Genomic DNA, 26,407 nt, shown 5'->3' with positions numbered 1-26,407 from the left:
TTCAGGGAGTGTAACCACCTCGGCTTCGCCTCGGTGGTTAAACTCCCTGTCGGTGAATTATCTCCCGACAGATATTATCCCTTACTTCTATCTCTGGGACCCCCCAATGTATAAAATCAATGTTAATTTAACTCTGCGAGGTGTACAAATGGAACCAAATGGACCTGTTATAGGGTCCATTTGGTTCCATTTGTACACTCTCAGAGTTACAGACCCATAAAGGTCCATTTGGTTCCATTTGTAATATACAATCTAAATAATATATATTGTATATAGATTATATTAATATTATATATTGATTATACATATAATCAATGTTAATTTAACTCTGAGTGTACACATGCATGGAACGTGTGTGTGTGTGTGTGTGTGTGTGTGTGTGTGTGTGTGTGTGTGTGTGTGTGTGTGTGTGTGTGTGTGTGTGTGTGTGTGTGTGTGTGTGTGTGTGTGTGTGTGTGTGTGTGTGTGTGTGTGTGTGTGTGTGAAAAGAGTCCACCGGTAAATTAGGTCAGATTATGTCAGACTAAATTTAGATTAAGTCAGTTTAAATCACATTGAATGCTTAATTGTCATTATTTGCATAATTAAACACCATTTTGTGTGTGTGTGTGTGTGTGTGTGTGTGTGAAGTGGGAGTTGTCTGGTTGCCATGGGCAACAGGTCCCAAGGGAAAGTCTGAGAGAGAGAGGGTGGGGGGGGGGGGGCAGACAGACAGAGAGTTCCCATGGTTACTAAGCAGCCCACACACTGTGATGATGTCACAGCGTGTTTGGGAAACACCGTGTTCCACATTAACCAATCACTGTCCAGAACTATGCACAGTGGACCAATCGCTGTCCAGGACTATATGCATGATGGACCAATCATTTTGTCATTTGTATTGTTGACCTATTTCTACCATTTTGTTGACGCAATTTCGTTCAACTTTGACGTCTCTGCCACATGGAACTATGTCTGTCCGTCCCCCCGTCCCCCATCATTAGATCATCCAGACCATTGTAGTTCTCACACATTTTCCATCCATCCATCCATCTTCAACCGCTTATCCGTAGTCGGGTCGCGGGGACAACCGCTCCACCAGAGAGCTCCAGACTTCCCTCTCCAGAGCAACATTAGTAACTTCCTCCTGGGGGATCCCGAGGCGTTCCAAGGCCAGTGAGTCGATGTGTTTCCTCCAACTGGTCTCCTCCCAGTGGGACGTGATCCTTGGTCTGCCCCGGGGTCTCCTCCCAGTGGGACGTGATCCTTGGTCTGCCCCGGGGTCTCCTCCCAGTGGGACGTGATCCTTGGTCTGCCCCGGGGGTCTCCTCCCAGTGGGACGTGGTCCTTGGTCTGCCCCGGGGTCTCCTCCCAGTGGGACGTGGTCCTTGGTCTGCCTCGGGGTCTCCTCCCAGTGGGACGTGATCCTTGGTCTGCCCCGGTGTCTCCTCCCAGTGGGACGTGATCCTTGGTCTGCCCCGGGGTCTCCTCCCAGTGGGACGTGATCCTTGGTCTGCCCCGGGGTCTCCTCCCAGTGGGACGTGATCCTTGGTCTGCCCCGGGGTCTCCTCCCAGTGGGACGTGCCTTGAGGACCTCCCTAGGGCATCCTAACCAGATGGCCGAACCACCTAATAGTACAGGAAATATATGGAAAATACAGGATCAAACTAATTGCAAAAAAAATAAACTCAGCTGATTTTGTATATTCAATATATCCTGAATAACGTTGCCTGGAATTGTCTGAGGGGAAAGTGTTGAAAATGGCCTGTACAGTATGGCCACCATTGACATCCAATATAAGGCAAATATTTTCTAGATTTCCTTTTGCTTTAAGTACCATGTGACATGTCAAACTAGAGCGTTTTCATGATGCTGAAATCACAAATGTGATCAAGTGGCTATGGCCACATTTAGCCCAATGAGTGTAAGGGAGATGCCAGCTCACCCGTCGAAGAAAACTCATTTCGGCCGCTTGTATTTGCGACCTTATTCTTTCGGTCATGACCAATTGACACACATTTTCCTGAATATGTACAGTAGGCCTAATGAATATGTACAGTAGGCCTAATGAATATATACAGTAGGCCTAATGCACAATCTATGTTAAGCTCCCTGGATTACAAAGCGCTAAATAAATGCACCATCCCTGTACCTCCCCTCCCCTCCCCTCTCCTCTCCTCTCCTCTCCTCTCCTCTCCTCTCCTCTCCTCTCCTCTCCTCTCCTCTCCTCTCCTCTCCTCTCCTCTCCAGGGTGTTTTGTGGACTCCATTTCCCATCATGCCTGAGCAGAGCAATGACTACAGAGTGGTGGTGTTCGGGGCGGGCGGCGTGGGGAAGAGTTCTCTGGTGCTGCGATTCGTCAAGGGAACCTTCAGAGAGACCTACGTCCCCACTGTGGAGGATACCTACAGACAGGTAACTACAGACAGACAGGTCATCTATACAGACACCTACAGACAGACAGACAGACAGACAGACAGGTAACCTATAGTGTCCTCCACCATGGGGACAATTTATATTTTACAATATAAATTGGGGGTCCCAGAGATAGAAATGCCATTAAATGGAGGTCCGTAGCCTAAAGCATGTCAAACTGGGGGTCCTTGAAATTAAACGGGTTGAGAATCACTGCTAGAGCCGTACAAATCTTCTCTTATGGGGGTCCCTGGCATATCATTTCAAATGGGGGTCCGCGGGGCTAATTAGTGTCAATTTGGGGGTCCTTGACATAAAAACGTTTGGGAACCACTGGTCTATGTCCCTCAAACTTATGTCTCATGATTTGAGCCTCAATCACCACTCTGATATAACCTGTGGGGGCACGGTGGGGCGGCGGTGGCTCAGGAGGTAGAGCAGGTCGTCCAATGATCCCTGGGGCGGCTGTGGCTCAGGAGGTAGTGCAGGTCGTCCAATGATCCCTGGGGCGGCCGTGGCTCAGGAGGTAGAGCAGGTCGTCCAATGATCCCTGGGTCGGCGGCTCGAATCCCGGCTCCTCCTGTCTACATATCGAAGTGTCCTTGGGCAAGACACTGAACCCCAAATTGCTCCCGATGTGCTGGTTGGTGCCTTGCATGGCTTCCGCCGCAATCGCTGTATGAATGGGTGAATGTAATGCACAATCTATGTAAAGCGCCTTGGATAAAGGCGCTATATAAATGCACCATTTACCATTTTACCCGTCCATATTTGAGTCATTAAAATACTGATGCTAGATAAAAAAATGCAAATTTTGGAACTGAAGACCGAAGAAGAGGGAGGAATTATACAAAGTAGGGTGACATTGATGACATCACAAATACGACCAAATCAGTTGAGCTGTTCCTGAGAGTGTTGAGTGTTGTTTTTTGGCAGCACATTTAGAGTTGATTTAGTCGACTAAAATGTATTTTTCCTTGATGCTGTCAAAAGGCCAAATTTTCTACAAGCTCACAACGCGTTGCGCTGCGACGTGTTGTGAGCTTGTAGATCGGCTATTTTCAGCATGCAATCAAGCGTAAGACGACTTATACTGGATCTCTTGTCCACTAGTCTCTTCCTAACATTTTAGTCTAGTATTTATTTGTTGACGAAATTGTCAATATATTTAGTCTTTATATTTGAGTCATAATAGCTTAGTTTCCATTTAGTTGCCATTTAGTTTTCGTCAGTGAAAAAAGGTAGTCGACGAACATTTTTCGTCATAGTTTTAGTCGACGAAAACAACACTGGTTTCAAAGCCCAGTGGAAACGACCTTGAAGCAGTCGTCAGTGGAATTAACCCATTCAGGCCTGACGTCGAAATTAAAAAAACCTTCGCTCTGAAAGAATATTATATTCAAAGATTTGTGCCACATTTTTACGATTTTTCAAAAATAGCAGACCTACAAGCTTGTAGATCTGCTATTTTTCAATAGCTAAAGTATAACATAATGCTTTAAAACACCAAAAGGGGGTTTAAGCAATATTACACGAGAGGGTGTGGTTTAACGTGATTATTGCCACGACAGTGGTGCGGTCAGGAACGAGACGAAGTCGAGTTCCGCAAGCATCACTGAAGTGGCAATAATCACGTTAAACCACACCCTCGAGTGTAATATTGCAATTATACAACAGTTACCCTTAAAACTAAGAAAATCGCATTTATTTTTAATGACAGATGTAGTCACTACGACCACAAATGTCCCAAGAAACTATCTAGCCTAGCCACCGAGTTTGCTGCGCTCTGGGAAAACAGAGCAGCTGAATTCTTTGTTTTGATTAGGTGGTGAATGGTGCTGTTTTGATCCACGGCTAGAAGGCTGTTTCAACCAATCAGATTGCTTCCTCGAAACGACCTGTTGTATAATTATCCTTATCTTTGACTTTGACTTGTTATCAGAACAGAAGTAAGTCCATTTACTGGTAGGCTGTTTGTGTTCGTGGTGCAGATGATAAGACGTTGGAGGTTTTGTGTGGTTTGGATGTTGTGCCGTTAATTAATAATCTCTGTGAGATTATAGTACAGTTGTTTGTCCGTGCACCTCCTGTGACCTCCTGACCTGTAGCTGACACACCCCTCCCAATGTTGTATTTGGCCAAAAATGATGTGTGTGCGTGTGTGTGTGTGTGTGTGTGTGTGTGGGGCGACTGCGGCTCAAGAGGTAGAGCAGGTCGTCCAATGATCCATGCGTCGGCGGTTCGAATCCCGGCTCCTCCTGTCTACATGTCGAAGTGTCCTTGGGCAAGACACTGAACGCCAAATTGCTCCCGATGTGCTGGTTGGCCTTGCATGGCTTCCTCCTCCATCGATGTGCTGGTTGGTGCCTTGCATGGCTTCCTCCTCCATCGATGTGCTGGTTGGTGCCTTGCATGGCTTCCTCCTCCATCGATGTGCTGGTTGGTGCCTTGCATGGCTTCCTCCTCCATCGATGTGCTGGTTGGTGCCTTGCATGGCTTCCTCCTCCATCGATGTGCTGGTTGGTGCCTTGCATGGCTTCCTCCTCCATCGATGTGCTGGTTGGTGCCTTGCATGGCTTCCTCCTCCATCGATGTGCTGGTTGGTGCCTTGCATGGCTTCCTCCTCCATCGATGTGCTGGTTGGTGCCTTGCATGGCTTCCTCCTCCATCGATGTGCTGGTTGGTGCCTTGCATGGCTTCCTCCTCCATCGATGTGCTGGTTGGTGCCTTGCATGGCTTCCTCCTCCATCGATGTGCTGGTTGGTGCCTTGCATGGCTTCCTCCTCCATCGATGTGCTGGTTGGTGCCTTGCATGGCTTCCTCCTCCATCGATGTGCTGGTTGGTGCCTTGCATGGCTTCCTCCTCCATCGATGTGCTGGTTGGTGCCTTGCATGGCTTCCTCCTCCATCGATGTGCTGGTTGGTGCCTTGCATGGCTTCCTCCTCCATCGATGTGCTGGTTGGTGCCTTGCATGGCTTCCTCCTCCATCGATGTGCTGGTTGGTGCCTTGCATGGCTTCCTCCTCCATCGATGTGTGAATGTGTGTGTGAATAATGGGTGAATGTAATGCACAATCTATGTAAAGCTCCTTGGATAAAGGCGCTATATAAATGCACCATTTTGTGTGTGTGTGTGTGTGTGTGTGTGTGTGTGTGTGTGTGTGTGTGTGTGTGTGTGTGTGTGTGTGTGTGTGTGTGTGTGTGTGTGTGTGTGTGTGTGTGTGTGTGTGTGTGTGTGTGTGTGTGTGTGTGTGTGTGTGTGTGTGTGTGTGTGTGCACGCTGCAGGTCATCAGCTGTGACAACAGTGTGTGCACGCTGCAGATCACAGACACCACGGGAAGCCACCAGTTTCCCGCCATGCAGCAGCTGTCAATCACCAAAGGCCACGCCTTCATCCTGGTCTACTCCGTCACCAGCAGTCAATCACTGGAGGAGCTGAAACCCATCTACCAGCAGGTCTGTCTGTCTGTCTGTCTGTCTGTCTGTCTGTCTGTCTGTCTGTCTGTCTGTCTGTCCATCCGACACACATCATTGTCTGTTTCAATCAGAACTACAGACTCACTCCCAATCTAAACTATGGAATGAACTTCCCATTACAGTCAGAACTACAGACTCACTCCCAATCTAAACTATGGAATGAACTTCCCATTACAGTCAGAACTACAGACTCACTCCCAATCTAAACTATGGAATGAACTTCCCATTACAGTCAGAACTACAGACTCACTCCCAATCTAAACTATGGAATGAACTTCCCATTACAGTCAGAACTACAGACTCACTCCCAATCTAAACTATGGAATGAACTTCCCATTGCAGTCAGAACTACAGACTCACTCCCAATCTAAACTATGGAATGAACTTCCCATTGTAGTCAGAACTACAGACTCACTCCCAATCTAAACTATGGAATGAACTTCCCATTACAGTCAGAACTACAGACTCACTCCCAATCTAAACTATGGAATGAACTTCCCATTACAGTCAGAACTACAGACTCACTCCCAATCTAAACTATGGAATGAACTTCCCATTGCAGTCAGAACTACAGACTCACTCCCAATCTAAACTATGGAATGAACTTCCCATTACAGTCAGAACTACAGACTCACTCCCAATCTAAACTATGGAATGAACTTCCCATTGCAGTCAGAACTACAGACTCACTCCCAATCTAAACTATGGAATGAACTTCCCATTGCAGTCAGAACTGCAGACATGGCACTCTATGTCGCCAAGTTGCAGACTTGGCAACCTGACTGTAGAAAGTAACAGTACAGTGAAGAACTTGGGGGTCATTATTGATTCTGAATTGAAATTTAATTCACACGTTAATCATGTTACCAAGATTGCCTTTTTTCACCTTAGAAATGTTGCACAAATCAGAGGCTGTGGTTAGCACAGCAGCTGGTCAATGTTCTCTCTGCGGTGCTTTAGCGCCCCCTTGCTGTTAGTTGAGACCTGTGTTTCTCATTGGCTGTACTGACAACCTATATCGTTCTGATTGGCTGCCTCGTCTCTAGGCAACCGCACACTTTTTGCCTCTAGCCGACCTCTCAGCCATGGGATATAATAAGGGCAGCAGCTGCTAATTAATATTGGTGTCATCAATTCTTGTTTCTATGTATTTGATGCATTACCTTGTGTTGGTCTTATTTCCTGTAAATCGCTCTGGATTAAGAGCATCTGCCTGAATCTTAAATTGTCGATCGATTGATCGATGGATCGATGGATCGATGGATCGATTGATGGATGGATGGATCGATGGGTATAAACACGTTGTCTCCTTCCGCCTCTAGGTGGCGTCCATGAAAGGCGGCGTGGAAAACATTCCCATCATGCTCGTGGGCAACAAGAGCGACGAGTCGCCTCACCGTCAGGTCTCACTGAAGCAGGGAGAGACACAGGTACCCGTCTGTCTGTCTGTCTGTCTGTCTGTCTCTTGACTTGGGACTCGAGTCACAAATTCGATGACTTTAGACTTGATCAAATAAACAAATACTTTGACTCGACTTGGACTTCAAATAACTCGTGACTTGACTTGAGCTCTTTCAGGACTTTCAGTCCTTTTCAAGTCAACCTCCCAGTCCAAACGGACGAGTAGATAAATGAAGAAAAGCATGAGCATTATTGAGGAGCAATTATATGAAGATAGTTTGAAGATGGATTAAGTCGGGGGGGCACGGTGGCCTCACAGCTAGAAGGTCCTGGGTTTGATTCACGCTCGGGACGCTGTGGGCGCTAGGGGCGTGTTCTCTCCTCCGCATCATCAGTGCCCATACCCGAGGCGGGGTTGGTTAAAGGGCCTTTGGATAGTACGGTACCCTCACATGTTCTCCCCGTGTCCCCTAGGGTAGGTACCCTCACATGTTCTCCCCGTGTCCCCCTAGGGTAGGTACCCTCACATGTTCTCCCCGTGTCCCCTAGGGTAGGTACCCTCACATGTTCTCCCCGTGTCCCCTAGGGTAGGTACCCTCACATGTTCTCCCTGTGTCCCCTAGGGTAGGTACCCTCACATGTTCTCCCCGTGTCCCCTAGGGTAGGTACCCTCACATGTTCTCCCCGTGTCCCCTAGGGTAGGTACCCTCACATGTTCTCCCCGTGTCCCCTAGGGTAGGTACCCTCACATGTTCTCCCCGTGTCCCCTAGGGTAGGTACCCTCACATGTTTTCCCCGTGGCCCCTAGGGTAGGTACCCTCACATGTTCTCCCCGTGTCCCCCTAGGGTAGGTACCCTCACATGTTCTCCCCGTGTCCCCTAGGGTAGGTACCCTCACATGTTCTCCCCGTGTCCCCTGGGGTAGGGGGACACGGTACCTCACAAAAAACATGCAGTAATCCTAGTCTATGTCCCAAACCGCCCCTCAGGTCTTCCACTGCTGGCCTGCTCGCTGTGCCTAAAAAATGGCAACTAAAAAACAAGGTGAAGCAGCTTTCTGCTTCTAGGGGCCGATGGGGTGGAACAAAGTCCTACCTTCAACAGGCAGCCTCTGTATTCACTTTTAAAGCGCAGCTCAAGACGTACTTCTACACTCTTGCTTTTAGTTGATCTTTTAAATTCCTTGTTATTCATGTCCTCACTGTATTGCATTACTGCTATTTTTTATGTTTCATACCTTGCTTTTCCATTATTTTTTCTCCATTGCTCTGTAAAGCAATTTGAGCTGCAGTTCATGTCATGAAAGGTGCTATACAAATATAGTTTTATTATTATTAGTCTCTATACTGCCTCCCTCTGGTCAGCCGGGGTGTCTGATGGAGGGAAAGGAACTGGTTGGAATAACGTGTTGCTTCCACACGCTATACGTCGACCAACCGGGGAAACTCCCCACTGACAGTTGAAAAGAAGCGGCTTGGACTCCTCATGCATAGAAGGAAGCATGATGTCAGTCCGTTGCTCTCCCCAGGTTGGCAGAGGGAGTGTAGAGCCCAGGATTACATTAGATAATTTACACTGGGTGTAAAAATGGGTTGCAAAATCGTGGGACAAAAAGAAAAAAGGGTGAAGTCGTCCTTTAAAGGTGTAGTGAAATGAAAAATACGTTTTTCACACTTTTAGACCATCTCCGTGGTCATCATATGAGCATACCTAACAATGGATGCCAAAAAAATGGGAAAATTCTCATTTTTGTGTGTTTTTATATCAAAAGTCCATAAAAATATATTTTTTTATTACTTCCTGAAAACGAAAACGTGCTGCGTGATTACGTGTCGAGGCCCACATCGATAAAAGCCAATAAAAATGAAGCTCACCCGTATCCTCTCCAATATGTGCGCATCCATGCAGCACAGCTGCTATTGATTACAGAAATCCTCCGTTTTTATTCCCATTCCAGATAACATCCAGACAGTGTATTACTCGGTTTCAACTTAATCATCACGCTAAAATATGTATCTGAAAACATTATAGGGTAGAAATAAGCCACATAACAGTAAACTGGTAGAGCTGGCTGTCTATTTGATTTGTAAACAAACACACACCACGCTGCTGCGTATAGCATAGCAACATTCCCTAGCTACCGTCCCATCGCCTGAAGGGATGCGACGCTCTGATTGGTTCAGAAACTTCATAGCGGTGTTTCAACTTGAAACTTCACAATAAATGTCCACCATTTCCGTTTCACTACACCTTTAAAGTCCTTTAAACCCTCAGTACTTGGTCTGATCTTTTTTACCCTCTACACCAACATCTCTTATGCAGCCAGTCTACAAGCTCATACCAGCTTGTTGGTGAGCTTGTAGATCGGCTTATTTTGGTGAATGTTCCTCCCCAGAATCAAGATGCTAGAGTTTAAGTTCAAATACAAAAACTGCTGGATTCTAACGGGGGGCTGCGCCCCGTTAGTATCTCTGAGGACCCCCTAGTGGGACGCGGACCCCCTGTTGAGTTCCCACCTGATGTTGTGTGGGAGTCCAGACTGTTCCAGACCGTACTGAATAACTGCTAGCTTACATAATATCTTGAGGCTAGGACTGAAGTCTAAGACATACAGCTCAGCAGAGGATTTGTATTTGGATGTTCCATCGATCTGTTTGTATCCTCCAAAGAGGACGATACGATCTCCCATCAAGCAACAACACATGCTATGTGTCGGAGGCGGTCCTTCCCCCTTGGGCTCAACCGTCTTCCAGGAGAAGGTCTCTGGGTTGAATTAACTGTCTTCCAGGAGAAGGTCTCTGGGTTGAATTTCCACACATCATTTAAGACATGTTTCCATCCGCGGCCACCACATATGTACAGCTCTCCATTGTAGGCAAAGGCTGAATGATCCCTGGGGTGCTTCTGGAAGAAGCTGTGTAGGAGGCGTGTTCATGGCTGAATGATCCCTGGGTGCTTCTGGAAGAATCTGTGTAGGAGGCGTGTTCATCCAGTTCATCCATTGGCTGAATGATCCCTGGGTGCTTCTGGAAGAAGCTGTGTAGGAGGCGTGTTCATCCAGTTCATCCATTGGTTGGTCTCTGTGTCAAACACTCTCATGTTGTAGAAATGACCCCCCTGATGATACCTCCTCCAGCCTCCAATTGCAAACATCTTTGTCCCGATGATGGTGGCAGATTGACAGTCTGTAGCAGGAGGTGGAGTTCCTCTGGCGTTAATTAAAGTCCAGACCATTGTGGTGGTGTCCAACTTGTAGATGTCATTAGTGAATCCAGTCTGGGTGTATCTTCCATGAATATACATGACCTTCCCCAAGGCACAGGCTGAGTGGTACCTCCTCTCCTCTGGAACAGCCCCAGAAACCTGTGGTTTGAACCATCTGTGGACGTCGACATCAAATGCATGAAGCAGGTTGCTGTGACCATGTTTGAATGGAACCTCAAGGTGAGGTTCTCCTGTTCCAGGGGTGACTGGGGTCAACTTCCTCCAGAGTAAAGTCAGTGTGTTGAAGACCTGCACACCAATCTGCTTCTCGTCAGTGTTCCTTCCAAAGCAGTACAGCTGGTGTCTCACCGCTACAGCAGCACCATCTACCTTTGGTGATCCTTTCTGACGCAACGTTGTCCAGGAAAACATCTTTAACACGACAGTTAATGGTGGATTGAAGTAAACCTGTTGGTTTCCTGCTCTGTAGGATAATGAAGAGCCAAAGAAAAGGAGAGCCAAAGTAGTTCGCTTCTAGATTCTAGAGCTCTTTGAGTCTTGGTCTAAAAAGTCTAGAAGATAACAGTCTTGAAGATAACAGTCTTGAAGATAACAGTCTGGTAGAGATCTTTGTTGAAGAGTTGAGTCTTGGTCTAAAGAGTCTTGAAGATAACAGTCTTGAAGATAACAGTCTGGTAGATAACAGTCTGGTAGAGATCTTTGTTGAAGAGTTGAGTCTTGGTCTAAAGAGTCTTGAAGAGATCTGTGTTGAAGAGTTGAGTCTTGTAGAAGTTGATTCAAACTCAACTCTCTCTGAGAGTTCAGTACTGGCTGGATTGATGATGTCATACCGGTGAGGTCACATGTAAGTATGACATCAGGGACCCCATATTTGGGCATGGCATGTGCTTGTAGATCAGCTATTTTCGGTGCGCGACCTTGCAGGCTAGCTACTGAGGAGGACGCGGCGTACGAAAAGGATTTCTACACAGAGGACCAGCGCTCATCGGCTTGTGGTGGACATTGTTGTCAACATCACATGTTTGCCACAGACATACAGAATGAGTGGACGATAGTATTACCAGAAACACATAAATAGATATATCCCGAATGACCACAACAGGTCTGTAACTCTGAATGACCACAACAGGTCTGTAACTCTGAATGACCACAACAGGTCTGTAACTCTGAATGACCACAACAGGTCTGTAACCAGGTCTGTAACTCTGAATGACCACAACAGGTCTGTAACTCTGAGAGTGTTCAAATGATATATGATATGATATATTACTTTATTGTCAGTTCGCACTGAAATTCGTTTTGCGACCCAGCGGCCTTGTATGCAATACATATACACATTTGACATAACACAGGACAAAAAAAAGAAATAAAATACAGTTACATACATAGAGAACATAAGGGCAGAAAGCAATGTCCACAGCTCAGTCTAGTTCTGGCCAAAATCCTGATTAAGCCTCAGAGTTGATTGATGGACAAAAGACCTCTTCAGTCTGACCTTATTGTATGCTGGAACACCATATCTCCTTCCTGAAGGCAGCAACCTATACTCTCCATACAAGACATGGCTAGTATTAGAGGTAATATTCCTTGCTAACCTTAGGATGCTGTTATCATATGTGGCTGTATAGAGCCTCTGAAGTGGTTGTCCAACAATCTTTGAACAAATGTTTAGTTGTTGCAGCATCTGTGACTTTAAGGCTACAGACAAGCATCCATACCAGGTGGTACTACAGTACTGAAGAACACTCATAATAACAGAAGTGAAAAACAAAAGAAGAATCCGTCTACTAGCACCAAAGGATCTTAAACGGCGAAGGAAATAGATTCTTTGCTTTGTTTTCTTACACACTGATTCAGTCTGATCTTTCCACGACAGTAGGTGATCTATTTCTACTCCTAGATATTTATATGAACATACCTGGTTGATCTGTTCACTATGAATAGTGATGGGGGATCTGTGTGTCTCTAGAGGTGCACCAAAAATAATCTCTTCCGTCTTTTTTGTGTTAATGATGAGAGCGTTGTTATCACTCCATTCAACCACTTTATTTACTCTGTGTTGGTGCAGTCCAGGATCACTGGAACTATCTAGAAGAGAAATTAAAGTTGTATCATCTGAGTACTTTAGAATGTACTGATCTAGTGTGTCGGTGCGACAATCAGACAGACATTCCTCAGTACGACAGCTGTCAGTATAAAGGGTGAAAAGTACAGCTGAGCTTACACACCCCTGGGGGGCCCCAACATTTGTAGTTAATGCTGAAGAGAGGCTTGTGTTCACTTTCACCCTCTGTACTCTGTTAGTAAGAAAGGAAGCATACCAGTGAATTAAGTATGGATTCAGTTCCAACTGTACCATCTTTGACACTAGTATGTCAGACTGTATTGTATTGAAAGCTGAAGAGAAGTCTAAGAACAGCACCCTTGCATAATTCTTATTTGACTTATCTAGGTGTTTCGTAATTAGGTGGACCAGTGTGACAACCGCATCCTCTGTGCCGCAACCCTTTTTATAAGCAAACTGACAGGGGTCGAATTTATCTTTGGTTATACTAACAAGATGTTGTAAAAGTATTCTTTCGAGTGATTTCATAATCACTGAAGTGAGGGCTATGGGTCTATAATCCTTATGTTCTTTTGGACATTGGATTTTGGGTAATGGCTTTATGTGTGAGGTTTTCCAAGACAGAGGAATTGTGTGTGTGTCTACAGAGGTTTGAAATATTGGTTGCCACACTGGGGCCAACTCAGATGCAAAATTCTTAAGGAGGAAGGCACTGCACTCATCCGGCCCACTGGCTTTCCTTGTGTTAGTACACTGGAACACTTTCCTGACATCCTCCTGTGATGATGATTCTGTCTGAGGGGGCAGGTGTTACAGCCTTAAGTATATCAGTGCACTTATAAGAATTGTCCAGTGATTCGAATCTGGCAAAGAAAGTGTTTAGGTCTTCAGCAAGGCCAGGTTCATTGTCTGTCGTGATAGGTTTGGTTGGGGCTGACATTCCTGTCATAGATTTCATTGTGTCCCATACCTTTTTATGATTATTAGTCCTGAACACATTCTCTAGACGCTGGCCATGTGCCAATTTTGCCTGCCTCATTTTGTTTTTTAGCTTTTTTTCTGTTACTTTCAGTGCACTAAGATCTTTGTTTATGAAGGCTGTTTTCCTTTCATTTATTACCTCTTTTATATCCTTGGTCACATATGATTTATTATTTGGGTAGATTTTTATCTCCTTTTTCGGAACAACCAAATCGACACAGAAATTAATGTAATCATTTGTGACCACAGTGATTTCATCCAATGAACCATTTCCAAAAGTGTCCCAGTCGGTCAAGTCCAGGCATGCTTTTAGTTGTTCCCTGCTTTCGTTTGTCCATGTCCTAACTATTTTCTTTTCCAGCTTCCCCCTCTTTAGTTTTGACTTGTAAACTGGAGTTAAGCACACAACATTATGATCAGAGGTCTCTATAGGTGGCCCAACCTTGGCTACAAAAGCATTTGCAATGTTCACATAGCACTTGTCCAGAATGTTATTTTCCCTTGTTGCATCCTTTACATATTGTTCGAATCCAGGCAACACAGTGTCCAAATAACACTGGTTCAGATCTCCAAGCACGATGGCTGGTGCCTCTGGGTACTGCAGTTGAAGTTCATGTACACAGTCAGCAATGGTTTTTGCTGCTTGTTTAGCTCTTCCTGGCCCTTTTGGGGGCACATAAACGACAAACAGTAGAATGCAACCAAATTCGCGGGGCAGGTAAAATGGTCTTAAAGTCATGCCCAGGATCTCTACATTAGGATCGTCACATATCCTAACTTTGACAGAGTAGGCTCGACACCAGAGATCATTGATGTATACACAAACACCTCCGTAACCGCCCCCTCCTCCCCTGTCAAGTCGCACCAGAGTGAATCCGGGGACTTCATAGAGTGAGTCTGGTTTAGATGGCTTTAACCAGCTTTCGGTGAAACACAACAATGATGCCTCACGGAAATCATGACTGTACCTTGTGTATGTCCGTATCGTGTCGATTTTGTTGTGTAAGCTGCGCACGTTGGCCAGAACGATAGAAGGTAACGGGGGGCGGGTGAATCTCCTCCGTAGGCGATTCCGAATACCTGCTTTTTTCCCTCGTTTCTTCCTCCTTTTATGTCGGATCAACTCCACCGGGATGTTATCCAACAGACCGACGTGGCTTGGATCTGCTGTATTCCGGTCCCTCTTGATATGATCAATGATATGTATCAACTTACATAAGCACGCGGACAAAAAAGACGAAAACTTAGACGAGAAACTAGACGAAAAACATTAAGGCATACAAGGCACGCTGAGCCGCAGTGCTGCCGCTGTGCAGCGCACCGTCATGACAGCTGACATGTGACACTGTCTGTTAATTAATTCTGGACCCTCACAGGTCCATTGGGTTCCATTTGAACCCTCTCAGAGTTAAGGGGGCCTCTTCAAATGAAACATTTGAGAACCACTAGTATTAGTGGACTCCTAATGGTCCATCGTGTCATAATAAATAAGAGATAAGACATACTGTACATACTGTGCATATCCTGACGGCCTTTACTGCATGTCCATCCCCCCCCCCCCCATCATCCTGACGGCCTTTACTGCATGTCCACCCCCCCCCCATCATCCTGACGGCCTTTACTGCATGTCCACCCCCCCCCCATCATCCTGACGGCCTTTACTGCATGTCCACCCCCCCCCCCCCCCCCCATCATCCTGACGGCCTTTACTGCATGTCCACCCCCCCCCCCCCCCCATCATCCTGACTGCCTTTACTGCATGTCCACCCCCCCCCCCCCATCATCCTGACTGCCTTTACTGCATGTCCACCCCCCCCCCCCCCATCATCCTGACTGCCTTTACTGCATGTCCACCCCCCCCCCCATCATCCTGACGGCCTTTACTGCATGTCCACCCCCCCCCCCCCCATCATCCTGACTGCCTTTACTGCATGTCCACCCCCCCCCCCCCATCATCCTGACGGCCTTTACTGCATGTCCACCCCCCCCCCCCATCATCCTGACTGCCTTTACTGCATGTCCACCCCCCCCCCCCCCATCATCCTGACGGCCTTTACTGCATGTCCACCCCCCCCCCCCCCATCATCCTGACTGCCTTTACTGCATGTCCACCCCCCCCCCCCATCATCCTGACGGCCTTTACTGCATGTCCACCCCCCCCCCCATCATCCTGACTGCCTTTACTGCATGTCCACCCCCCCCCCCCCATCATCCTGACGGCCTTTACTGCATGTCCACCCCCCCCCCCCATCATCCTGACTGCCTTTACTGCATGTCCACCCCCCCCCCCCATCATCCTGACGGCCTTTACTGCATGTCCACCCCCCCCCCCCATCATCCTGACTGCCTTTACTGCATGTCCACCCCCCCCCCCCCCCATCATCCTGACGGCCTTTACTGCATGTCCACCCCCCCCCCCCATCATCCTGACTGCCTTTACTGCATGTCCATCCCCCCCCCCCATCATCCTGACTGCCTTTACTGCATGTCCACCCCCCCCCCCATCATCCTGACTGCCTTTACTGCATGTCCACCCCCCCCCCCCCATCATCCTGACGGCCTTTACTGCATGTCCACCCCCCCCCCCCATCATCCTGACTGCCTTTACTGCATGTCCACCCCCCCCCCCCATCATCCTGACTGCCTTTACTGCATGTCCACCCCCCCCCCCATCATCCTGACGGCCTTTACTGCATGTCCACCCCCCCCCCCCATCATCCTGACTGCCTTTACTGCATGTCCACCCCCCCCCCCATCATCCTGACGGCCTTTACTGCATGTCCACCCCCCCCCCCATCATCCTGACTGCCTTTACTGCATGTCCACCCCCCCCCCCCCCCATCATCCTGACGGCCTTTACTGCATGTCCACCCCCCCCCCCCATCATCCTGACTGCCTTTACTGCATGTCCATCCCCCCCCCCATCATCCTGACTGCCTTTACTGCATGTCCACCCCCCCCCCCCCCCATCATCCTGACTGCCTTTACTGCATGTCCACCCCCCCCCCCCCCCCCATCATCCTGACTGCCTTTACTGCATGTCCACCCCCCCCCCCCCCATCATCCTGACGGCCTTTACTGCATGTCCACCCCCCCCCCCCATCATCCTGACTGCCTTTACTGCATGTCCACCCCCCCCCCCATCATCCTGACTGCCTTTACTGCATGTCCACCCCCCCCCCCCCATCATCCTGACGGCCTTTACTGCATGTCCACCCCCCCCCCCCATCATCCTGACTGCCTTTACTGCATGTCCACCCCCCCCCCCCCCATCATCCTGACTGCCTTTACTGCATGTCCACCCCCCCCCCCCATCATCCTGACTGCCTTTACTGCATGTCCACCCCCCCCCCCCCATCATCCTGACGGCCTTTACTGCATGTCCACCCCCCCCCCCCATCATCCTGACTGCCTTTACTGCATGTCCACCCCCCCCCCCCATCATCCTGACTGCCTTTACTGCATGTCCACCCCCCCCCCCCCATCATCCTGACGGCCTTTACTGCATGTCCACCCCCCCCCCCCATCATCCTGACTGCCTTTACTGCATGTCCATCCCCCCCCCCATCATCCTGACTGCCTTTACTGCATGTCCACCCCCCCCCCCATCATCCTGACTGCCTTTACTGCATGTCCACCCCCCCCCCCCCATCATCCTGACGGCCTTTACTGCATGTCCACCCCCCCCCCCCATCATCCTGACTGCCTTTACTGCATGTCCACCCCCCCCCCCATCATCCTGACTGCCTTTACTGCATGTCCACCCCCCCCCCCATCATCCTGACGGCCTTTACTGCATGTCCACCCCCCCCCCCATCATCCTGACTGCCTTTACTGCATGTCCACCCCCCCCCCCATCATCCTGACTGCCTTTACTGCATGTCCACCCCCCCCCCCATCATCCTGACTGCCTTTACTGCATGTCCACCCCCCCCCCCCCATCATCCTGACGGCCTTTACTGCATGTCCACCCCCCCCCCCCATCATCCTGACTGCCTTTACTGCATGTCCACCCCCCCCCCCCCCCATCATCCTGACTGCCTTTACTGCATGTCCACCCCCCCCCCCCCATCATCCTGACTGCCTTTACTGCATGTCCCCCCCCCCCCCCCATCATCCTGACTGCCTTTACTGCATGTCCACCCCCCCCCCCATCATCCTGACGGCCTTTACTGCATGTCCACCCCCCCCCCCCCCCCCATCATCCTGACGGCCTTTACTGCATGTCCCCCCCCCCCCCCCATCATCCTGACGGCCTTTACTGCATGTCCCCCCCCCCCCCCCCCCATCATCCTGACGGCCTTTACTGCATGTCCACCCCCCCCCCCCCCATCATCCTGACGGCCTTTACTGCATGTCCCCCCCCCCCCCCCATCATCCTGACGGCCTTTACTGCATGTCCACCCCCCCCCCCCCATCATCCTGACGGCCTTTACTGCATGTCCCCCCCCCCCCCCCCATCATCCTGACGGCCTTTACTGCATGTCCACCCCCCCCCCCCCATCATCCTGACTGCCTTTACTGCATGTCCACCCCCCCCCCCCCATCATCCTGACGGCCTTTACTGCATGTCCACCCCCCCCCCCCCATCATCCTGACGGCCTTTACTGCATGTCCACCCCCCCCCCCCCATCATCCTGACGGCCTTTACTGCATGTCCCCCCCCCCCCCCCCCATCATCCTGACGGCCTTTACTGCATGTCCCCCCCCCCCCCCCCCATCATCCTGACGGCCTTTACTGCATGTCCACCCCCCCCCCCCCCCCATCATCCTGACTGCCTTTACTGCATGTCCCCCCCCCCCCCCCCATCATCCTGACGGCCTTTACTGCATGTCCACCCCCCCCCCCCCCCCCCCATCATCCTGACTGCCTTTACTGCATGTCCACCCCCCCCCCCCCCATCATCCTGACGGCCTTTACTGCATGTCCACCCCCCCCCCCCCCATCATCCTGACGGCCTTTACTGCATGTCCCCCCCCCCCCCCCCATCATCTCTCTCCTTTACTGCATGTCCACCCCCCCCCCCCATCATCCTGACTGCCTTTACTGCATGTCCACCCCCCCCCCCCCATCATCCTGACGGCCTTTACTGCATGTCCACCCCCCCCCCCCCCATCATCCTGACGGCCTTTACTGCATGTCCCCCCCCCCCCCCCCATCATCTCTCTCCTTTACTGCATGTCCACCCCCCCCCCCCATCATCCTGACTGCCTTTACTGCATGTCCACCCCCCCCCCCCATCATCCTGACGGCCTTTACTGCATGTCCACCCCCCCCCCCCCCCATCATCCTGACTGCCTTTACTGCATGTCCCCCCCCCCCCCCCCCCATCATCCTGACTGCCTTTACTGCATGTCCACCCCCCCCCCCCATCATCCTGACGGCCTTTACTGCATGTCCCCCCCCCCCCCCCCCATCATCCTGACTGCCTTTACTGCATGTCCACCCCCCCCCCCCATCATCCTGACTGCCTTTACTGCATGTCCACCCCCCCCCCCCCATCATCCTGACGGCCTTTACTGCATGTCCACCCCCCCCCCCCCCCCATCATCCTGACTGCCTTTACTGCATGTCCCCCCCCCCCCCCCCCCCATCATCCTGACTGCCTTTACTGCATGTCCACCCCCCCCCCCCATCATCCTGACGGCCTTTACTGCATGTCCCCCCCCCCCCCCCCCCATCATCCTGACTGCCTTTACTGCATGTCCACCCCCCCCCCCCATCATCCTGACGGCCTTTACTGCATGTCCACCCCCCCCCCCCCCCCATCATCCTGACTGCCTTTACTGCATGTCCCCCCCCCCCCCCCCCCCATCATCCTGACGGCCTTTACTGCATGTCCACCCCCCCCCCCCCCCCATCATCCTGACTGCCTTTACTGCATGTCCCCCCCCCCCCCCCCCCCATCATCCTGACTGCCTTTACTGCATGTCCACCCCCCCCCCCCATCATCTCTCTCCTTTACTGCATGTCCACCCCCCCCCCCCCATCATCCTGACGGCCTTTACTGCATGTCCACCCCCCCCCCCCATCATCCTGACGGCCTTTACTGCATGTCCACCCCCCCCCCATCATCTCTCTCCTTTACTGCATGTCCATCCCCCCCCATCATCCTGACGGCCTTTACTGCATGTCCATCCCCCCCCCCCATCATCCTGACGGCCTTTACTGCATGTCCATCCCCCCACCCCCCCCCATCATCCTGACGGCCTTTACTGCATGTCCACCCCCCCCCCCATCATCCTGACGGCCTTTACTGCATGTCCATCCCCCCACCCCCCCCCCATCATCCTGACGGCCTTTACTGCATGTCCACCCCCCCCCCCCCATCATCCTGACGGCCTTTACTGCATGTCCACCCCCCCCCCCCCCATCATCCTGACGGCCTTTACTGCATGTCCACCCCCCCCCCCCATCATCCTGACGGCCTTTACTGCATGTCCATCCCCCCCCCCCCCATCATCCTGACGGCCTTTACTGCATGTCCACCCCCCCCCCCCCCCATCATCCTGACGGCCTTTACTGCATGTCCACCCCCCCCCCCCCATCATCCTGACGGCCTTTACTGCATGTCCATCCCCCCCCCCCCCATCATCCTGACGGCCTTTACTGCATGTCCACCCCCCCCCCCCATCATCCTGACGGCCTTTACTGCATGTCCACCCCCCCCCCCCATCATCCTGACGGCCTTTACTGCATGTCCATCCCCCCCCCCCCATCATCCTGACGGCCTTTACTGCATGTCCACCCCCCCCCCCCCATCATCCTGACTGCCTTTACTGCATGTCCATCCCCCCCCCCCCATCATCCTGACGGCCTTTACTGCATGTCCACCCCCCCCCCCCCATCATCCTGACGGCCTTTACTGCATGTCCATCCCCCCCCCCCCATCATCCTGACGGCCTTTACTGCATGTCCACCCCCCCCCCCATCATCCTGACTGCCTTTACTGCATGTCCACCCCCCCCCCCCCCATCATCCTGACGGCCTTTACTGCATGTCCACCCCCCCCCCCATCATCCTGACGGCCTTTACTGCATGTCCACCCCCCCCCCCCATCATCCTGACGGCCTTTACTGCATGTCCACCCCCCCCCCCATCATCCTGACGGCCTTTACTGCATGTCCACCCCCCCCCCATCATCCTGACGGCCTTTACTGCATGTCCACCCCCCCCCCCCATCATCCTGACGGCCTTTACTGCATGTCCACCCCCCCCCCCCCCCATCATCCTGACGGCCTTTACTGCATGTCCACCCCCCCCCCATCATCCTGACGGCCTTTACTGCATGTCCACCCCCCCCCCCATCATCCTGACGGCCTTTACTGCATGTCCACCCCCCCCCCCCCCATCATCCTGACGGCCTTTACTGCATGTCCACCCCCCCCCCCCCATCATCCTGACGGCCTTTACTGCATGTCCACCCCCCCCCCCCCCATCATCCTGACGGCCTTTACTGCATGTCCACCCCCCCCCCCATCATCCTGACGGCCTTTACTGCATGTCCACCCCCCCCCCCCATCATCCTGACTGCCTTTACTGCATGTCCACCCCCCCCCCCCCCCATCATCCTGACGGCCTTTACTACATGTCCACCCCCCCCATCATCCTGACGGCCTTTACTGCATGTCCACCCCCCCCCATCATCCTGACGGCCTTTACTGCATGTCCACCCCCCCCCCCATCATCCTGACGGCCTTTACTGCATGTCCACCCCCCCCATCATCCTGACGGCCTTTACTGCATGTCCACCCCCCCCCCCCCCATCATCCTGACGGCCTTTACTGCATGTCCACCCCCCCCCCCCATCATCCTGACGGCCTTTACTGCATGTCCACCCCCCCCCCCATCATCCTGACGGCCTTTACTGCATGTCCACCCCCCCCATCATCCTGACGGCCTTTACTGCATGTCCACCCCCCCCCCCCCCCATCATCCTGACGGCCTTTACTGCATGTCCACCCCCCCCCCCCCCATCATCCTGACGGCCTTTACTGCATGTCCACCCCCCCCCCCCCATCATCATGACGGCCTTTACTGCATGTCCACCCCCCCCATCATCATGACGGCCTTTACTGCATGTCCACCCCCCCCCCATCATCCTGACGGCCTTTACTGAATGTCCACCCCCCCCCCCCCCATCATCCTGACGGCCTTTACTGAATGTCCACCCCCCCCATCATCCTGACGGCCTTTACTGCATGTCCACCCCCCCCCATCATCCTGACGGCCTTTACTGAATGTCCACCCCCCCCCCCCCATCATCCTGACGGCCTTTACTGAATGTCCACCCCCCCCCCCCCATCATCCTGACGGCCTTTACTGAATGTCCATCCCCCCCCCCCCATCATCCTGACGGCCTTTACTGAATGTCCATCCCCCCCCCCCCATCATCCTGACGGCCTTTACTGAATGTCCACCCCCCCCCCCCCCATCATCCTGACGGCCTTTACTGCATGTCCCCCCCCCCCCCCCCATCATCCTGACGGCCTTTACTGCATGTCCCCCCCCCCCCCCCCATCATCCTGACGGCCTTTACTGCATGTCCACCCCCCCCATCATCCTGACGGCCTTTACTGCATGTCCACCCCCCCCCATCATCCTGACGGCCTTTACTGAATGTCCATCCCCCCCCCCCCATCATCCTGACGGCCTTTACTGAATGTCCACCCCCCCCCATCATCCTGACGGCCTTTACTGCATGTCCATCCCCCCCCATCATCCTGACGGCCTTTACTGCATGTCCCCCCCCCCCCCCCCCCATCATCCTGACGGCCTTTACTGCATGTCCACCCCCCCCCATCATCCTGACGGCCTTTACTGCATGTCCATCCCCCCCCATCATCCTGACGGCCTTTACTGCATGTCCATCCCCCCCCATCATCCTGACGGCCTTTACTGCATGTCCATCCCCCCCCCATCATCCTGACGGCCTTTACTGCATGTCCACCCCCCCCCCCCCCCATCATCCTGATGGCCTTTACTGCATGTCCATCCCCCCCCCATCATCTCTCTCCCCATTTCCGGTCAACTTACTGTGATTCTATTCCTCTACAAAAAAATAAAAATAAAGGCGAAAGCCACAAATATATATATATATATATATATATATATATATATATATATATATATAATAAGAAAACCTGGAGACTTGACATTCAGTAAAGTGGGTGTTATGATCAAAATGAGAACATTTTAAAGGTGTGTAAAACACAAAATCTAATAATTTGGCACACGGACAAGACCAAGTCTTTGCCACGGACATGTTGGTGACCTCTGCAGGGGGGCAATGATCTAGATATTTGTGTTTAGGCTTTTAGATCAGCTATTTTTGCTACAACAGTAATATACAATACAACAGAGGAAATATAGTGGCCCTCTCCATCGCCAAACCCTAACCCTAACCCTCTCCATCGCCAAACCCCTGATCTAGATCTAAATATAGTGGCCCTCTCCATCGCCTACTTCAGACCTAAACAAGTGAAAAATAGAACCAAAATGAGAATGGTGGGTGTTCGGTTATTTGGCGATGTTGTGCCGGGGCTCCGACCAGCCCATGCAGTAGGCAGAGTAAAGTGACTAACACGCACAGGTGAACTAAATGCTCCAATAATAGCTTATATTTGATGAACTCAAACGTGCATTTTATAGGGTTTTTATTAATTCATGTTAATCATAAACACTTACAATCATACATTCACACGTTCTGTTCACACTTCCCCCCAACACAAGATGAATACAGTATCCCGGAATCTGGATCACGGTCCTATTGGTCTGTGGTTCTATTCTGCTCTGTTGGTAGGAATTCTAGCTATCATTTGAACACTCTAAACTCCCAGATCATGGTAAAGCTTAGCTTGTCATTGATGACTCTCAGACTTAGTTCAGCATGTGTCACTAAGTGACACTATGTGGTTTTAAATCTACGTTATCATTCAATCAATTTCCATTAATTGCCATTAATCAATCGGGAGAAAAAGAAACACAAATAACACTTGGTTACAATCTAAACATCATATTACATCAATTATGAATAATGCACAATTATATCTATATAGCACATAATATATCGCATATAATACATACCGCTGGTCTCTGTCTGCTACATGTATCACGTTCGGTGGTATTGGTGAATCTAATTCTAATATTGTGCTACACAGCATATAGTCACAGTGGGCCCTGACTGAAATCCCACCTCCATGCTAAACACTTTCGGCCAATCAGAAGCCACTGACCCATGCATCCACACTGCCCTCTCTGTGAGAGGACAGTGTGGAGATCTGACTTTAGGTTAGATTAAACTGTCAGACTATTACAGGTATTTATCATTTAGACTTTTTACCAACCCAATATATTATAGGTTATTGGAACACATTACACAATTGAAAGGAATTAAAGATAGTTACTTCATCCTGCATTGACATGTCCTACCCTAGTAAGTCTCTCCTCTGAGAAGAGTCATAATGGCCTGTCTCCCAACAGGAAGAGGTCGTAAAACCCCCGAAACCACCGGTCTGTCAATGCAACTGGAGTGCATTGGAATGTGGTCCCAGGACCTACAGCTACAGGAGAGTGGTACACATTGATCACTCAATCTGACCCAATATATTTCTCATTATGAGTACAAATCTCGCACACCCATAAATAACCAAACAGTGGGAATAAATCAAATCATACAGGCTAATACTAGTAACTGTGTCTATCTAATTACATGCAACAAATGCAACCTACAATATGTGGGTGAAACTAGAAACACAATAGCAGATAGACTAAACCAACATAGATATAATATAAATAATGCAAAAGAAACAACTTTATTAATTGTTCAACATTTCATGACCCATGGGATTAGTGCCTTGGAGGTTTGTGGATTAGAATCTAATCAAACCTGGACAGAGGGGGAAAGGAGATATGCAGAGAAGCAGTGTATTTTAAAATTAAACACCAAATTTCCACACGGCTTAAACAATACCAATCCAATAGGCCTACAGGGAACAGGATAGTAAACAAACCCTTAAATGCTAAACTCCTAAATGGCTCTTAATTAGAGCAGAGCCAGGACAATAGCAGAAACACAAAGCCATTCAGATTCAAAATCAGACCATCTTGGTCTGAGGCTGACACTAATGGGCTTGATGGGTGGACTTAATCCCCTCAAAGGTTTAATCATCAAGGTTGAATCATCAATCAACACTTTAATCGTTGACCTCAGAGGTATACGACTAGATTAAGCCGGAACTAAAACTAAATATAAGATTGAGACATTTTTTAAGACTAAAACTTAATTGCCCAGACTCTTCTTCAACCAAGATGGCGAAAGCAAACATTCTTTGTTCGGTACTCATACAATAGTTTGGTACAAAACACTGAAGTCCTTAAACCAGAAACCTAACCCTCTCCATCGCCAAACCCTAACCCTAACCCTAACCCTAACCCTCTCCATCGCCAAACCCCTGATCTAGAGCTAAATATAGTGGCCCTCTCCATCTCCAAACCCCTGATCTAGAGCTAAATATAGTGGCCCTCTCCATCTCCAAACCCCTGATCTAGATCTAAATATAGTGGCCCTCTCCATCTCCAAACCCCTGATCTAGAGCTAAATATAGTGGCCCTCTCCATCACCAAACCCCTGATCTAGAGCTAAATATAGTGGCCCTCTCCATCTCCAAACCCCTGATCTAGATCTAAATATAGTGGCCCTCTCCATCTCCAAACCCCTGATCTAGAGCTAAATATAGTGGCCCTCTCCATCACCAAACCCCTGATCTAGAGCTAAATATAGTGGCCCTCTCCATCTCCAAACCCCTGATCTAGATCTTTGTGTCTCCAACAGGCGTCGGTGTGGAGGTGTCCCTTCATGGAAACCTCGGCCAAGAACAACGTGAACGTGAAGGAGGTCTTCCAGGAGCTCCTGGCGCTCGACAAGAGACGCCACATGAGTCTCAACGTCTCGGACGCCATGAAGCGCTCGGCCAAGCAGAAACGCACCGACAAGCTGAAGGGGAAATGCACCGTCATGTAGGGAGGAGGAGGAGGAGGAGGAGGAGGAGGGGGGGGGAGGAGGGGAGGGGAGAGGAGAGGAGAGGAGAGGAGGAGGGGAGGGGAGGGGAGGGGAGGGGAGGGGAGAGGAGGAGGAGGAGAGGAGAGGAGAGGAGAGGAGAGGAGAGGGGAGGAGGAGGAGGAGGAGGAGGAGGAGGAGAGGAGAGGAGAGGAGAGGAGAGGAGAGGAGAGGAGAGGGGAGGGGAGGAGGAGGAGGAGGAGAGGAGGGGAGGGGAGGGGAGGGGGAGAGGAGAGGGGAGGGGAGGGGAGGGGAGAGGACCGTATTTAAAGGGACATTTCGCTCATAATTCCTCCGCATTGTTTTCTGTCACAAGCCTTCAAAGGAAATGACTTCTAGATGTTCACTGCAGGTTGCCGTTCACACGATGCTTGGTTGTAAAGATGGTGCTTGGTTGTAAAGATGTGATGCTGTGTTTGAAATGTTACACAATGCTTCAGTCGCTATTTTTAAACATTATTTATACTGCAGGAAGTTTCAAAGCAAGCACGATATGGCACACCTATAATCAAAACATAAAAATCAGCTGTGCCAAGTCTCGCAGAGCATATCCGGCTGAGTGGCTAGGCTAGCAGTTTGCATCATGCGAACTGCAAATGCAAAATTTGCGCTCATAGTGGTTAAATCTGGCATTAAAAAAATCACACCCGTGTGAAGCGAGGGGCGCTCTTATGATCGTACATGTTCCATTCGTTGTCAATGGAATTTAATCTTTGTGTATAGGACTAAAAGTTGCCGATTTGCTCGTCCACATATGACGTGAATTCTCCATTCATTGGGAGTTTAATGTTTGTTGTAAGACG

The 26,407-nt window shown here is 50.5% G+C and overlaps 1 protein-coding gene across 1 annotated transcript; it reads left to right on the top strand.

Moving 5' to 3' along the window:
• Positions 1–2,257: 2,257 nt before the first annotated feature.
• LOC306918923 (GTP-binding protein Di-Ras2-like) lies at positions 2,258–25,568 on the top strand (the record flags this gene model as incomplete). Its single annotated transcript, XM_079531761.1, has 4 exons — positions 2,258–2,395; positions 5,682–5,852; positions 7,196–7,303; positions 25,380–25,568. The coding sequence occupies 4 exons, from the start codon at positions 2,258–2,260 to the stop codon at positions 25,566–25,568; spliced, it is 606 nt and encodes a 201-aa protein (XP_079387887.1).
• Positions 25,569–26,407: the final 839 nt, after the last annotated feature.

This window comes from Electrona antarctica (assembly GCF_951216825.1).
Source record: "Electrona antarctica genome assembly, contig: scaffold_131, whole genome shotgun sequence".
NCBI classification, from domain to species: Eukaryota; Metazoa; Chordata; class Actinopteri; order Myctophiformes; family Myctophidae; genus Electrona; species Electrona antarctica.
The sequence above is the reverse complement of the archived record's forward strand: the minus strand, read 5'-3'. Positions and strand labels throughout refer to the sequence as shown.